The sequence below is a fragment of the Triticum aestivum genome, chromosome 1B, assembly GCF_018294505.1.
Source record: "Triticum aestivum cultivar Chinese Spring chromosome 1B, IWGSC CS RefSeq v2.1, whole genome shotgun sequence".
NCBI lineage: Eukaryota > Viridiplantae > Streptophyta > Magnoliopsida > Poales > Poaceae > Triticum > Triticum aestivum.
The window spans coordinates 454,084,497-454,100,902 of record NC_057795.1 but is presented as its reverse complement, the minus strand read 5'-3'; the positions used below and the strand labels follow the sequence as shown (position 1 = coordinate 454,100,902).

The following is a 16,406-nucleotide window of genomic DNA, read 5'->3' as shown; positions in this document are numbered from 1 at the left end:
AGCCATTAAATTCATCAAACACCACGTCACAAGTTTCTACAACACATCCATTGGATTTGTTATAGATTCTATAGGCGTGAGAGTTTGATCCATAGCCAACGAATATGCCCTCAATTGTTTTGGATTGAAATTTTCCTAACCGTTCTCTTTTTTTGAGGATGAAACATTTGCACCCAAATACATGAAAGTACTTGACATTTGGCTTGTTCCCAGTTAGGAGCTCATATGGAGTCTTTTCCAATATAGTGCGGAGGAAGAGCCGGTTTGATGCATGGCATGCAGTGTTGACAGCTTCGGCCCAAAAACTATGCGGTGACTTGTATTCATCCAACATGGACCTTGCCATCTCTACAAGTGTATGGTTCTTCCTTTCGGCAACACTATTCTACTGAGGAGTGTATGGAGCTGAATATTGATGCTCAATCCCTTCATCACTAAGTAATTCTTCCAAGGTATAGTTCTTGAACTTAGAGCCATTGTCACTTCTTATTGCCAAGATCTCTTTGTCAAACTTGCGTTGTGCTTGTTTGGCAAAATCAATGAAGGTGATCTTCGTCTCGTCCTTGGACTTGAGGAAAAACACCCATGTGTATCTTGAGTAATCATCAACAATGACAAGACCATACTTTTTCCCACCAAGACTATCCCATGAAGGAGGCCCAAAAAGATCCACATGAAGGAGCTCCAGGGGCCTTGAAGTAGACACAATGTTCTTGGGTGGGTGCTTTGATTGATGTTGCTTCCCGGCTATGCATGCACTACACACACGGTCTTTCTCAAAAGAGACATTGGTTAATCCAAGGATGTGATCCCCTTTTAAGAGATCTTGAAGGTTTCTCATGCCGACATAGGCTAGTCGGCGATGCCATAGCCACCCCTTGTCGGCCTTGGCCATTAGACAAGTTGCATGGAATGTGCTCTCTTTCGAGAAATCAACCGTGTAAAGGTTGCCATCCAACTCTCCAACAAAGGCAACTTCAAGAGTATCTCTCTTAAAGACTTTCACATCCGTTAGTCCAAAGAGTGTATCATAACCAACAGAAGCCAATTGGCGAACAGAAAGCAAATGATATTTAAGGGATTGGACAAGCATGGCATTTGCAAGAGACATGTCATTTGTGATAGCCACCTTACCCAACCCGAGTACCTGTCCTTTTGAACCTCCACCAAACATAATGCTCATGAATGGTTGAATAGCTTCCATGAAATCGTAGAGCAATTTGCTATCTCCGATCATATGATTTGTACATCCACTATCAATCACCCATTTCACTCCACCGGAGAAGTCAACCTACACACAATTAAGACTTGGTTAGAGGCACCCATTTTTGCAATGGGACCTCTCAAGTTAGCCACAAGGGTCTTAGGGACCCAAATAGCATAGAACCGGAATGTATTTCGAGGACCAACAAATTTTGCAAAAACTTCTCCATCCTTAATCTTACGAAGTACATAGGAGGGAGGCATGAACTCTTTAGGCTTGCTGAGAGTGGGCATGCCCCTTGTGGCCTTCCCACTCACAACCTTACCTTTCTCCTTGTGCCCTTCTCTTACAAATGTTTCTTTTAGAGGGGTTGTGCACTTTTGAGAGGACGTCTTCTTCTTGCTTGTGCTTGGGTCAAACCCAAGTCCCTCTTTGGCAAACACCTCATTATGTTGGCTCAATATCTCATCAAGATTATTTTGCCCTTGAGCACATGTCATGAGACCTTTCTTGATTTGAGCCTTGAGAAAATGATTTTCCTCAAGAATAGATGCTAGATCACTACTAGAGTTAGTAGTACAAGCATCAACATTGATAATAGGAGAAGAGTAAGCCTTGGCTAGAGTTTCAAGATAAGTAAGTTTGAGCGTCTCAAAACTCTTTGTAAGAACGGTGAGCTCTCCTTCCTTAGTCTTGAGAGACACAGATAGAAGCTCACAATCCTTAGATAGAGAAGCATGAGACTTCACAAGATTACTTTTATCATTCATTAACTCTTCGCAAGTGTCAATAGCCTTTTTCAAGGAGGCAAGATCATTAGTGTGAACATCAATATTCGCACCAATTTTTAAGCATAGTTCATTATTTCGTGCTTCCTCATATCGGACTTTCCGCTCAAGGATTTCACATTTTTCCTTTTCCTCGGTGACGAGGGTTTCGAGTTCCTTAATGGTGATGGTGTGCTTACTCACCATCTCCATAAGCATACGAAACATAGTGAGCTTCTTTCCTTTGAGGGAGCACATGAACTTATTAAGTTTAGCAATCATAGGATCATCAAGATCATCATCCTCATAACTATCCTCTGCATCAAGATACTCATCACTAGGAGTAGAAGGAGTGAAGCAACACATAAACTAGGGTTTAAGCTTCTGTCACTCTAGCAACCCATCATCTACTTATTACTTCCCAATGCCTTCCCCTAGGCCCAATCATGGTGAAGTGTCATGTAGTCGACGTTCACATAACACCACTAGAGGAGAGACAACATACAACTCATCAAAATATCGAACGAATACCAAATTCACATGATTACTTATAACAAGACTTCTCCAATGTCCACAGGAACAAACATAACTACTCACAAAGCATATTCATGTTCATAATCAGAGGAGTATTAATTATCATTAAGGATCTAAACATATGATCTTCCATCGAATAAACTAACTAGCATCAACTACAAGGAGTAATCAACACTACTAGCAACCCACAGGTACCAATCTGAGGTTTTGAGACGAAGATCGGATACAAGAGATGAAGTAGGGTTTGAGAGGAGATGGTGCTGGTGAAGCTGTTGATGGAGATTGACCCCCTCTCGATGAGAGGATCGTTGGTGATGACGATGGCTTCGATTTCCCCCTCCCGGAGGGAAGTTTCCCCGGCAGAACATCTCCGCTGGAGCCCTAGATTGGTTCTGCCCAGGTTCCTCCTCGAGACGGCGGCGCTTCATCCCGAAAGCTTCCTTCTTATTTTTCTAGGTCAAAACACACCATATAGCGGAAGATGGGCATCGGGGGCCTGCTAGGTGGCCCACAAGGCAGGGGTGTGCCCAGGGGGGTAGGGCGCGCCCTCCACCCTTGTGGATGGCAGGTGGCCCCCTCTGGTGCTTTCTTCGCCCAATATTTTTTATTAATTCCAAAATGACTCTCCCTGAAGTTTCAGGACTTTTGGAGTTGTGCAGAATGGGTCTCTAATATTTGCTCCTTTTCCAGCCCAGAATTTCAGCTGCCGACATTCTCCCTCTTCATGTAAACCTTGTAAAATAAGAGAGAAAAGACATAAGTATTGTGCTACAATGTGTAATAACAACCCATAATGCAATAAATATCAATATAAAAACATGATGCAAAATGGACGTATCAAGGCCCTCTCAGCAGTAACTCCAAGGCTGGAGTGTCTAAAATTGAACAACACATGTGGAGTCCTAGGATAGTTCCTACCAGCGAACCCGTTAAGATGGTACCTGGTTTTCCTGAAAGGTGGAAGAATATTGGCCGGCATGCATAGTCAGCATCTTCTAGGTAGAACTTGCCATCGGGGATGTTGATGCCATCAGAACAACTCATGTTGTCACTGAGATGTTAGCATCATGTGTTGACCCTTCCCAGCCAGCCAACACATAGGTGAACTTCATATCAAAGTCAACAGCAGCAAACACATTCTGACTTATGTAGTGCTTCCCCCCTGTATGCTACAGATTGTGACCTCGACACTTTGGCAGTGACATGAGTACCATCTATTGCCCCAATGCAATCATGAAATGGTAAACGAAGATTGTATTAGTGCTCACCTTAAGCAATACAAGCATATCAAGCCATGAAGCACATATTGCCAGTGCTCACCTTGAAGTATGATACCATCTTGGACTAGTGCAAATCTTGGTAGGAGTCCGGCTGGTTGGTGACTTGATCATCTCTCCTCTGAGCTCCCCAACATCATAGAGCACTTGCTTGAAGTACCTTGAGATGATCTCCATTGATCTCCTGAATGTGTTGTGTATAACCCCAAATCTCTACTTATGGCCAGCAACATGGAGGAACATGGCCGCTTACTCTTCCACACTGGTGTGGATGCTATCTTGTAGCAGCCCCCCTGCTCCTGAAGGTCTAGACAAGTCTAGCAAATGGTGCTCTTTTCATTCGAAGCATCCATAGGGCCTCTATGTTGTTGCAATTGTAGTTGTAGTTCATATTAGCGATCCTCTCCTGCTCCCGCATAAGCATTGGAGCATAACCGACGACAAGTCTCTCACCACGACAAACAACTCTCATGTGCATGAACATGAGCTATGCCTAAATCACAACTATCAGTATTGCTGCCTGAACTACCGGCCTCATCCGTGCGTCCATAACCTAGTCGACATCGAGGGTACGTTAAGCAATGGAAAAATTGATCCTAAGAACTGACCTAACATAGGGGGGAGGGGTGTTGCTTACCGACATCGGAGACGAGGACGACGAGGGGGAGGGCATGGCTGAGTCAAGGACGACCCGACGGTGGGCAACAGGAAGCGGAGCACCAGCTCCTACTGCCGGATAGTGTCGATGTTGGCTAGTGCAAGTGGATGTTTGAGAGGCAGTGGTGACCGAGTAAATGGGGGGGGGGGGGGAGGCTAGATTTGGCGCCGCGCCCGATTTCCATCTCCCGCCATCCACACTCGCTTTTGGGTTGCTTCCTCGCGTGCGAGCTTGCGCCGCACTGAACCTGGCTCGCTGGAAACTGCCGATTCGATGGTTTCCGGCGAGCTAAGGCTCTGGGCTGCTTTAAGATTCGTGCCGAGACGATCTGACCCACCCCATATGCAACCAAACACATTATTCTTGACTCAATTTGGCCTGGTTGGGTCTAACGCGGACAACCAAACACATCATGAGCGGCCGGGCGAGAGCGAGACCGTGAGTCCGACTGACAGGTCGATTGATTTTTCATGTTTATCGGTTTGCATCCAGAGATTTGAGAGGCTCTGGCCATTTCCGTGCCCGAATTTTTGTTGGAGTTCGTAGCGAAGCGTTTCTTACTGAGCTTTCAAGAGAACGACTCGACGGATGATGCACTTTGGTACCGACCCGTGGTGCACTAGGCACTACAGACTCGTTTGGCAGCTGCCGGGGACGTAGCTTTGCTTTGCATGGGGAACGCCGACTGGCTTGTAGGAGTATTTCGGGTGGTGGATGCTATCTGCAATGCCGTTACGTGGTTTTCTTTCTCAAAAATAAAATAAAATGAATGGTCATCGGGGAAGAGGTTCCCCACCTGAAGATTTCCATTAATAAAAGAAAGAAAAGGAGAACGAACCGCGGGACAAGAAAACCAGCAATATAATCAGGTCCCACGGAAGTATGGCACCAACAACAAATACTGTTTCTGATCAACTGGTTATGATTAGGAATCGGCACACGCAAGCAAAGCTTATTAGTGTGCCTCTCTTCTTAGGCAAGCTGCAGGCAAGAAATCCACCCATTATTCACATCAGAGTTTCAGCTGCAACTCTTACATAATTACATCACCTCTACTCCACAAAGCTATAGATATTCACATGGCGACAGACCGACCATGTTCGAATTCCACAAACCTAAACCTAAACATATTGATAAACCCTTTTATGCGCAGCATATATAGTAGAAGAATATTCAAGGATTCATAAAGAACCGGACCAACACGGGAGCACATATATATAGATACATATCCACTCCATTTTCGCTGGGCTGTGAGGAGATGCTCTGAAATATCACATCTAACGACTCGTCAGCCATCTCGAGTTCCAGTGACACGCAAACTTCATCGGTCAGGCAGGGCCGTCCAGTGCCTGGCTCTTCCTGAGGTTCCAGTGGAGGCCCTCGTGGATGCTCCGCAGGAAGTCCGTTGTCGAGTCCACCAGGCATGCCGTGGGCAAGGGCCATGGAGAGACGCTGCAGATGAGGGCGTCGCCTGGCCCTAGCTGAATTCTGCCCTTGCCGTCAAAGGACGCCCAGGCTTGCCCTCTGCTGTTGAACGGTACTTGCACGCGCAGAGTGACGTATTCCGGCAGTATCAGAGGCCGGAATGACAATGAATGGGGGCAGATTGGTGTGAAAAGGATCCCTGGGACCTGCATGCACAGGCAAATCGTAGCATCAAACTTGTAATACAGACAACTTAAATGAGAAGCAGTAACTCAAGGGAATGAAATATGAAATGATTACAAACCAGGGAGTGACGAAAATAGAACCATCAAAATTGTCTAATTGCTAATACATTCTAGTCGAATTGTTGGTTGTTGATTCCTCTTAATTAATTTTACATGTACAATGGGCTTTGTGACGATTTGAAGAGCTGCTCAGGCAACATTACTCAATATAAAATGCATCTAGTAGAAACAGTGACCCCTTAAAAACTGAACTAGAATAACCAGGACAAGGTTTTTAGGCCTTTTAAAAACTGAGATACACCTCAACTAGTTTGAAAATATATACTTTCCCGGCATCATGATATAAGGCCTATTAGTATTCATTAACGCAAGGCTTTGACCAAGAATTACTCCACTAATAAATGGTTTATATGATATAAAAACATAATCATCAGTGGGTATTTTATAAACGAATCTAGTGATACCAATTCCATGTCATATAAATAACAATTAACAAGTAATTCCTGGTCAAAGTCTTGTCTTAATAAAACCTAATACGCATTATATTATTTAATACAGAACAAGGCAGATAACAACCTTTCCAGTGATTTAAAACATAATGCTAATGCTAAATAGAATCTGGGGAGTATATGTAGAGTTAAAGGTATACCTGTGGATGTACCATTGATCCTCCAGCTGCCAGTGAATAGGCTGTGCTTCCAGATGTTGTAGATATTATTAGCCCATCTCCTTGTACGCATGTAACAAAAGAACTATCACAATAGCATTCTAAGTAGGTAAGGTAAGATGACATTCCTCGGTCAATTGTAACTTCATTAAGCACTAGAATCGGTTCCCCGGTCTCAACTTCATCTTTAGCTGCATCACGAATTACATGACACTGCAGACGGCTCCTCAGTGTGATGGTGAATGGTCTTTTCAGCACATTGCCCAAGCATTCACGATACTGTTCGCTTGCTAACCTTAAGTTAAGGACAAACTATATAGATGGTGGGTTGAGCACAGACATAAAGCTCCACCGAGTAAAAAAAAGTTGTATTACTAATATAGTTTAAGATTCACTGTTAGTCTGCAAAATATGTAAGCATCCCTGGTATAGAGATTGTATGAGATTGTGACACATATAGTGAAGTATGGACGTTAAATCTCTGAGATCAAACATTGCAATCTGCTATGGACAGTTGCAGATGGAATCAAACATGCCATGGATCTGCTATGCAGAGTTGAAAAGGCAGAAGTGCAATATCCAATTTTTAACGATGTAAGAACAAAAATAAACAGCAGTGCAATTTAGCAACATGGTTAGCAAGCACTCATAACAAAGATAACACTGATGATTAAGGATACGGAAGGGAATCATGAAGCCCAATGATCCAAGAGAGAATGCAACCACTGGGGGAACTGGCCCTTTGAACAATGATGCGGCCTGTTTACAGATATGGTCATGTTAAAGAGCTCCCTAGCTTAAACAGATTAGAAAAACAAGCCATAAATACTGAAAATTATGGAGAACAACAAACTAGGACAGAATTTGTTTCAACATAACACAGCCAGCATTTAGGTTATTGAGTAATTCAATGGACATTGTTCAGCTTATACTACCAACCGTAGCAGCTGCTAGATTGGAGTAGGTTAGAGTAGGTATCTCTTACTTCTGTCGTGTAGAGTAGGTCTTCTCTTAGTTTTGGTTTTGGCTTTGTCTGTTTTCGGTTTGGTCATCCCACAGTTGGTAATTTGTACTTTGGGCTCGTCATTCTTTTTCTAATACAATATGAGTTCGAGAAAATAGCTAGGTTAGAGAAGTATCCATGTGATTAGAAATGTATTGAAGAACTCGGTGCTATTGCTCATAGAACTAGACCTGGCTCACTATCGATAATCCCTGAAAAGGGTTTATTGTAGCCACAAATCAATCAGCCGCCACATCTTGCATTGACAGTAGAAGAGTGGACGAACCACTCTCCAATGTGCTGTTAACTAAGCACACTTCAACATCTTGCACTCTAGCGGTCTAGCCATGCTTAATAGCATTAATATTTTCCTCTAAGTTGCTCTTATATAGTGAACTTATACAATCATCTATCTACAAGTCTCTTCCATCCACATAGCTTGTATTTTTTATGTACATCTGATAGTTACTCAGTTTCCTTTCAAGGTATATGTAATTGATTTTTTTTTACATTAACAGAACCTGGAAAAAAAACTGTTTGACCTATTCTAATCATTTGGATGTCCTTATTGCGAGCTGACACTTGCATAGTAAATTCCTATGCACAAAGGAACTAGGCACCCTAATAACACAAAATGTTGTGTTATAAGACTGCTAGTATATTTCATTAAAGGCTGAACTAAACAAAATGTTGTGCTCTGTCAAACTAACCACACAACATCCATATTCAATAAACTGTCACAATAATTGTGCTGCATACCCACAGAACAGTTCCATCACCACCGAGAGTTACAATGAGGTCAACCTTCGTGTGTAATGTCTTCATTTCCTGATCTATCAGATATTTCTGATTAGTTGAGCACTATATGGAAAAGGTTATATGTGACTAAAAGTAGTACAATCAGTGATAGCTTAAAATCATCTATAAGAAAACACAAAAGAAGTTTACTGAATATAATTCATCAATGGAGAAGGAAATGCTTAATAAAAGATGACCCTCGAGCATTAACAGGAAGCTAGTAACAATTATAGCAAATATAACAACTATTGAGACTTGAGAGCAGTTCGTTCTTGGTAGTCTTGGTAGAGGAAACGGGTTATCTCACACAAAAACAACATCAGCAAATTTGTGTACTGATGGTAAAGAATAACTGCTCGAGGTAACTAGAACCCCATATCACTGTCACTTGTTAAAATCATGAGAGGAATTTAGGTGCTTGAGTGTTCGACAATGAGATTGTACAGGAGTACTCCCACAAGAAACCATGGATGGAGCAGAAATTCAGAATATTACTTGAACATCCACTTGCATCCTCTGTAACTCTGAGGTGCATAAGTCCTTTATGTAATTGCTAAATAACAGCATAGCATTTTTCATTCTTCTAATCAACAGCCATAACAACTATTCACATATCAGGTTATAGATATTTTAAAAATAAAATACATCCAGACATTAAAATTACAACAAATATCCCTATATTCCAAAAGTACAGTCAGAAGCAACGGGGAGAAATGAAATATACAATCAAGATCTCTTACCATTATCCCATGTCTGAATAAAGTTGAAGTAAGAATCTTCAATAAGTAGTTCCTTGCTAACTCGTGGCTCTACAAAGATGTTTATGTTGTTATGTTCTTTAAGCCATCTGCAAGAAATACACAGAACACTTAGGACATGTGGGCAAATATATTTGGAGATACAGTTCGACAAGACATTAAGCAGGAGATAATAAGTTCCAGCAAAAACATAGTGTTGCGTAGAGTACCAGATAATTGATATTAGTAAAATTCTCTCGGGATAGGCAGCAAAGAAACATACCTGACCATTTCGGAACAGAGAGCATGCACGGAGTTGGAATTAGGTTTAGTCACAAAAAGAACTGTTTGTGGAGGGGAATCCCATTTCAGAAAAATCTGCAAGGACAGTATTTGTTGACATGAAAAAAGATATAGCAGCAATGAGATTATTTCGAATTCTCAAACAATCATTGCAGAAGAGTGAAACAAATAAGATATGCTGTTCAAAATGGATCAAACTGAGCATAAAAGAGCTACCTGTTTATTGCTGCGTTCTGCTGTTGTAATATCCCCTTTTTCGAAGGACACAAAATCATGCTTGTGCTGACCGTTCTTATCCCCATTGCTACCCCATGAAAGTCTAAATGGTACCTGCAAATATAAGAAAAAGGTGCTTTTAGAAAGAAAAAAAAAAGGACAAGTCGAATTGACTGGAAAAAAGACTATTTCTTCCAACTGCGACAAAACATGAAATGCATTCCTGTTATTTGCGTATCACAAGCAAAATGTCATAGACAACTGCTTGTGCTTTTCAAGGAGATTCTTCACTAATAGATATAGAAAATCAGAAATAAATAAAAAATAGTGCATATTTAATGTGCAAAAAGTTCTTTTCAAATATAATTTTTTATTGCCTTCCTTTTGTTAATCTGGGTGACAACAAGTATTTAGAGGCAGCCCGGCAGCATCAGATGACGAACAGATGGATATGAGTTGATTTTAGCATCAAACCACATTACGAAGAAAACACATTAGTATGTTCATGTAAACCAACAGCTGCAAACAGACGTATGTGAGGGTATATGCTTGCCCAAAGCCCAAAGGATACCTTTCTTCCAACAATCCTGTCATCTGATTTACGGTTAGGTCCAGGACACTGGTCCTGGAGAATTTGACGTGAGCAGATCCCATGGTTTCCGCAACAGCCTGTTTCATCAACCGAGGCAGTCTCCAGTGTCAGCTTACTAGCCAAATGCTCTAGCTTGTCCTTGACACAGTTGCTGCAGCCTGCACATGTTACAGTTTAGTATGAATTTTCTTGACAAAATCAGGTGCGTGATAAGATAAAGTAGTCAGTTTGTTAACTTGTTGGACTACATTCCTTATGTATCTGGAATCAGTTATTTGCGTAGTTTCGATACTGATGTGCAGTGGCGGAGACAGGGGGGTGCCAGCCAGGGCCTGGGCCCAGGCCAACATGCAAATATTTCCACTAGGACGCTGAGTATTTCTGCTAAAACAGTGTATTAGCTTTTTTTACATGCTTTTTTAGAATAATTAAACTATGTTTACATGATATTTTTTAGAAAGTTCATTAATATTCTGCGCACGGAAGGTACAACTTCAGTACAATGGATCCTTCTTTCGTTGACTGGTTTGAATTGCTAAGACAATGGAGGCTGATCTAATAATATATCATTATTAAAAATAATAATGTATCATGTATCGAAATACGACAAAAAGATGTTTTGCAGTATTATGTGATAGCTACCATGAACTAGTAAAACTCAAAAATCCAATTGTGTACCTTTAATTACACTGTGATGCGTGTGTGCCTTGGCTGCCTTCTCCGATTCATACTTGCGCTTCCACTCAGCCGCCTCTGCTTGAGCAGCAGCTTTCCCTTCCGCAACTTGTCGCAGTGCTTTTCCAACAGCTTCAATTGCAAGGTGTATGTACATTAAACACATGTGTGCAGACACACATAAGTTTTAGACAGTAGAGTGACAGACTTCAGATGATGTCAAGTATTTGTATTATTACTTCTCATGGCCTCTGCAAACTCATGAAGGTGCGCGTCAGTTGACTCGATAGGAGGAAGAAATGCATAGGTCGCCTCCTCTGATTCCTTGGAACTAACTGTGGTGACGGACCCATTCTCAGCTTGATGTGAGGCAGCTACACTAAGGTTTATTCTCTCATGACAGGTCTGTAATAGAATAAACCTCATTAAGATAACATGAAATCTGACAAGGGTAACAGAGTTAACAAGCTTTCCAGCATCAAGCGGACCACTCAAAGGAACAGATATAGTACAGGCGAAGTACTGCTGGTAGACATTTTATAAACTCTACAGTATGACATGTATTAACAGCAGCGATAGACTAAACAAAATGAAATCACGGGTTGTTTCAATGACTTTAAAGTCTTAGTTTGCATCATATAGTCAGGCATGGTTCGTGAAAATCCTAGTATAGTCAGATATTATAGAAAATTCAGAAGATTTTAAGCAAACTGAGAGGGCATGTTTAGCCGTGCATCTAGCAGTAGTTGTGAAGCTGGTAAGGCACCAAACTGTATCCGCTCTACACAACATATAGCATCCAAGGTTTTCAGTACTATTTTGGTCTCAAAATGTGCATCAGTCACTATGTGACAAACAAGTCAATGCTCAACAGGACAGCACCGCATATTCTTCTCCCACGTGTCAAAGATGAGTATTATATGTGCTTTTGTCAACCCACAGAAAAAAGAAGACAGAAGTTAATGATATAATATGTTCAAATATCACAAAGGTGGAACACTTGGGGAAACAAGTGCAAGTTGATCGACAAGAACTGAGGCAAGATATATGATCTCAAAGAGATGGCCACTAGAAGTTAAGATTAGAAACCGTATTGCAACTCTACAAGAATAGAGTATTTATATACCTACTGTGATCAGTCAATGTTTTTGGACATGATGCACATGGAATAGGGCAACCTAATAATACTAAAATAATGGGGATGAGCTGAACTGAGTCACACAGTTGATGCTTAATCATCCTCTTCAGGGGAGTCTAAGACTACAGGATCAGCAACACGGCATCGCATAATAGGGGCATTTCATGGGCACTCCTGAACTAAATACTCTGCAATGCCCAAATCAAACAGAAATACACACCGAAATTCAGCCGCGCCCAGCCCCCTTCGGGCGGCCTTCCACCGTGGCCCCAAAAGGCGCAAACCAAAATCCCGAGCACCATTGGCGTCAGGAGCGCACGAATCGCCCACATTAGCCATAAGGATCCCAAGCAACTGAACCCTCCGCCCAGGTTCGCCCCTCGAAAATTGCCTAAATTCCGGGTGATCCGACGGCAGAAACCTACCCTCTAAGAGAAGTGTAAATTCAGAGGAAGCCTCCCGAGGCATGTGTGTACCTTCAGTGCGGCCTCGTCGGCGGACATGGCTGCGCGCGCGATCCAGCAGCTTCCCGCCGCGCCGTTCCCCTCTTCGCCGATAGGGCCGTTCAGGTGGGGAGATGAGCTGTGGAGTTTCCGCCTGCCCTCCGTGTTCGGTTATTAATGGCTTGTGCGAGGCCCGGGCGCTGTGAGCTGTGACGGCTGGAAAGGGCGACGGGCTGACGGGTGGGGCCGGAGCTTCAGTGGGACCCTGGAGTCTGTGCGAGGCACGATTCTGGTGGGCCCTTCGACCCACGGCACCGACGGCAGTGACTACCTACTACACCGCGAACTGGTAGGTACACAGCGTGCACGGGCCTCCTACTTCCGCCTCCTGTTACACGAGCACCGCAGGCGTGCTTCATTGTAAGAGTAGTGGTATATTGCTCGGTAGTACTGTAGCGATTATGAGCAGAGTACACGAATTGGGAAAGGAACAGGGGAGGAAGATAAATTAGGGTTCGTGCCGCCGCCGATTCAGTGATCCATTGGATGCTCGGGTCTTCGGTCGGGGTGGTATAAGTACCAGGCGGCTGTTGGGCTCACTTCGTTCATTGTGGGCCGGTGACGAGTGAGCTGGGCTTCTTCTCCCTGGTGGGCCGTTGGGCAGCGACCGGTCGTTGCCGGTCGGGTCCTCCTTGTCAGGTGCCTGGCTGGAGCTAGGGACGCTGACATCCCCTCCTCCTTGCGACGAGGCTTGCCCCCAAGCCTCTGCTGCCGGGAATCGAGCTTGTAGCACATCTTTATCCTCCCAAGTGTCACCGAAGGCTGATTCGTCGGACCAGCGAACGCGAACTTGCTTGATCATGGCGCCGTTTCTTTTGCGCCAACGTTGCTAAAGGACTGCAACTGGCACGACAGGTGCACCAGTAACATGCGGAAGAGTTGGGTTGGACGGCGTACCCGGTTGAAGGCAGTGGCGCAGCTGGGACACGTGAAAGATCGGATGAACTTGCGAGTGTGGAGGGAGTTCCAGCTTGTATGCAGCATCATTGATCTTGGCGATGACTTGGTATGGTCCATAGTACTTGAACGCCAGTTTATGGTTGGCTCGCCGGGCGACGGAGGTTTGAATGTCTGGTTGGAGCTTTAGACCGAGTTGCCCACCTCAAAGGTACGAGGCGATCGCCGCTTGTCTGCCTGGGCCTTCATGTGCTGTTGTGCCCTGTTGAGATGCTGTTGAAGCAGGTCCTGCACCACGACACGCTCATCCAGCCAAGAGTGGAGTGCTGAGACTGTGGACTCAGAAGTAGGAGTGATCCCCCAGTGCCGTGGTTCGTGTCCAAACATTGCTTTGAACGACGACATCCCAATGCTGGAATGGTGAGAGGAGTTGTACCAGAACTGGGCAAGCGGTATCCAGTGACTCCATCGTGTCAGACAGGCGTGCACAAAGCATCTGAGGTAGGTCTCCACGCACTGATTCACTCTTTCAGTCTGTCCGTCGGTTTGTGGATTGTTGGTCGTACTCAACCGCAGCTCTGTACCCGCGTACTTGAATAGCTCCCTCCAAAAATGGCTAGTGAAGACCGGGTCACGATCAGACACAATGGCCGCAGGGAATCCGTGGATTCTATACACGTTGTTCATATAGAGAAGGGCCACTTTCGCTGCCGTGTACGGGTGTGTTAACGGAAGAAAATGCGCAAACTTGGCGCGCTTGTCCACTATAACCCAGAGGAAGTTGAATTTCCCGGATTGAGGCAGGACTTCAACGAAATCCATCTGCAGAACCGCGCCAATCCCTTTGTCGCACGCGTCCGTTTCCACTGTAAAAGTCTTGTTGAAGTCGGGGAGCGCGAGTACCGGGGTTGTGATCAGTTGTTGTTTGAGCGGTTCAAACGCCTGCGCTGTGTTATCTGTCCAGATGAACGGCACCCCCTTCTTGAGTAAGTTGAATAGAGGTCTAGCTATCACTCCAAACCCGCGGACGAAGCGACAGTAGTATCCTGCAAGGCCGAGGAACTGGCGAACTTCCTTGGCATCCTTGGGTGTGTTCCAAGCTTGCACGACACGTATTTTTCTGGGCTCCATGGCTACCCCGTCGCCGCTGATGACGTGACCCAGATAGGACAGTTGCTGCTGGCGGAATTCGCATTTGGAGCGCTTGACCTTCCAATGATTTTTTCGCAACAGCTTGAGGACTTGCTTGAGATGGTCAACATGTTCTTCCCAGGTCTTGCTAAATACCAAGATGTTGTCGAAGAACAAGAGGACACTCGGAGGAGTGGGTGCAGAGTTTCGGTGACAGATGAACGTGGCTGGCCCGCTCGCCAATCCAAAAGATAAAACCTTGAACTCATAATGCCCCGAGTGTGTTTGAAATGCCGTCTTGAACTCCTCGCCCTCAGCCAGCCGTATCTGATGGTAGCCAGCTCGGAGATCGAGCTTTGAGAACCACCTAGCTCCATGGTGTTCATCGAGCAACTCTTCTATCACTGGTACAGGAAACTTGCTGATACGGGTCATGGCATTGAGGTGGCGGTAGTCGATGCATAACCGCCAAGTCCCATCCATCTTCTTGACTAGAATAGCAGGCGAAGAGAAGTTACTCTGGCTGCGTTGGATCACACCCGACCAGAGAAATTCTACCACTTGACGCTCAATCTCTGTCTTGTGGTCAGGCTTGTGCCGATAAGGCCGGATATTGACAGGTTGCGCGCCGGGGACCAGGGGTATGGTATGGTCACAGGCGCGGCGCGGTGGAAGGCCTGAAGGTTCACCGAATACATCATCGAATTCAGCCAGGAGTTGTTGCAGCTCATGTGGTTCTGTTGGGTTGCCTGCTGGCCCTTCCTCAAGCTGGTACAGAATGATGACATGTAACAGAGAGCCTTGGCGATGCAGATTCTGAAGTTGGACTCCGTTGATCACATGGCAAGTGGTGGAATTGGCTTCATGACCGAACAGGAGAGCTCGCCCCATAGGAGTGGGAAACTGAATGTACTTCGCCTTCCAATCGACTGTCATGGGACTGTGTTGTTCCAACCAATCCATGCCGAGGATGGTGTCGTATGTGCCTAGAGGAAGTATCTTCATGTCGGTGACGAAATCGTGGCCTTGAGAGGACCATTGGTAGGCTGGAATGGATGCAGTGCATGCCAGCTCACCCCCATCAGCCACACGAGAGGAGTGGCGCCGTTCAACTGTTGTGCTAGCTTCTGGTCGATGAAGGATGTAGAATTGCCACTGTCGACGAGTAACAACACCTCTTGCCCTTGCATAGTGGCGAGAAGTTGGAATGCCTTGGCCGAGACACTACCGCGCGGAGCGTGAGATGGCCATGGCCATGTCACATGGCGGAACGGGAACCCTGATGTCCTCTTGGTTGCCGTCGACGCCGAAGAGCTCCAGCATCTCCTCGATGATGTGTAGTCGGGCAGGTGTGGTCGTGCCCCCAGCGTTCTCGGCATTTGAAGCAGAGGTCGCGGGCCCGAGGGTAATCTCGCAGCGCCTTCACCTTGGATGTGTCAGCGTGCGCCGCCTACGTCCCCCGACGATCAGTGGCCCCTGACGGAGGAGCGAGGCACGGTGGAGGTGGAGGAAGTGGGAGCGCCAGGCTTGGCCTTAGAGTCGATTCGGGTGGCCGCGGTAAGGCACCGAACACGCCATCGGCCACTTCCTCTTGCACTAAGGCGAGAGTGCAAGCCGTGTCCAGGTCCGGTGGGCA

General features: G+C 45.1%; 1 protein-coding gene across 1 annotated transcript; it reads right to left on the bottom strand.

Moving 5' to 3' along the window:
• Positions 1-5,348: 5,348 nt before the first annotated feature.
• LOC123130962 (putative NAD kinase 3) lies at positions 5,349-12,932 on the bottom strand. Its single transcript, XM_044550749.1, has 11 exons — positions 12,716-12,932; positions 11,341-11,506; positions 11,105-11,233; positions 10,406-10,584; positions 9,835-9,948; positions 9,599-9,693; positions 9,319-9,425; positions 8,540-8,613; positions 7,458-7,536; positions 6,760-7,067; positions 5,349-6,071 (listed from the first exon to the last, which is right to left on the bottom strand). The coding sequence occupies exons 1-11, from the start codon at positions 12,740-12,742 to the stop codon at positions 5,769-5,771; spliced, it is 1,581 nt and encodes a 526-aa protein (XP_044406684.1). The 5' UTR covers positions 12,743-12,932; the 3' UTR covers positions 5,349-5,768.
• Positions 12,933-16,406: the final 3,474 nt, after the last annotated feature.

Coding starts and splice junctions, on each gene's coding strand:
- LOC123130962 (XM_044550749.1), bottom strand. CDS start 12,742: ATGTCCGCCGACGAGGCCGCACTGAAG. Junction 9,949..10,405: donor ACAGGATTGTTGGAAGAAAG/GTATCCTTTGGG, acceptor TTATATTTGCAG/GTACCATTTAGACTTTCATG. Junction 9,426..9,598: donor CTCTGTTCCGAAATGGTCAG/GTATGTTTCTTT, acceptor TATTTCTTGCAG/ATGGCTTAAAGAACATAACA.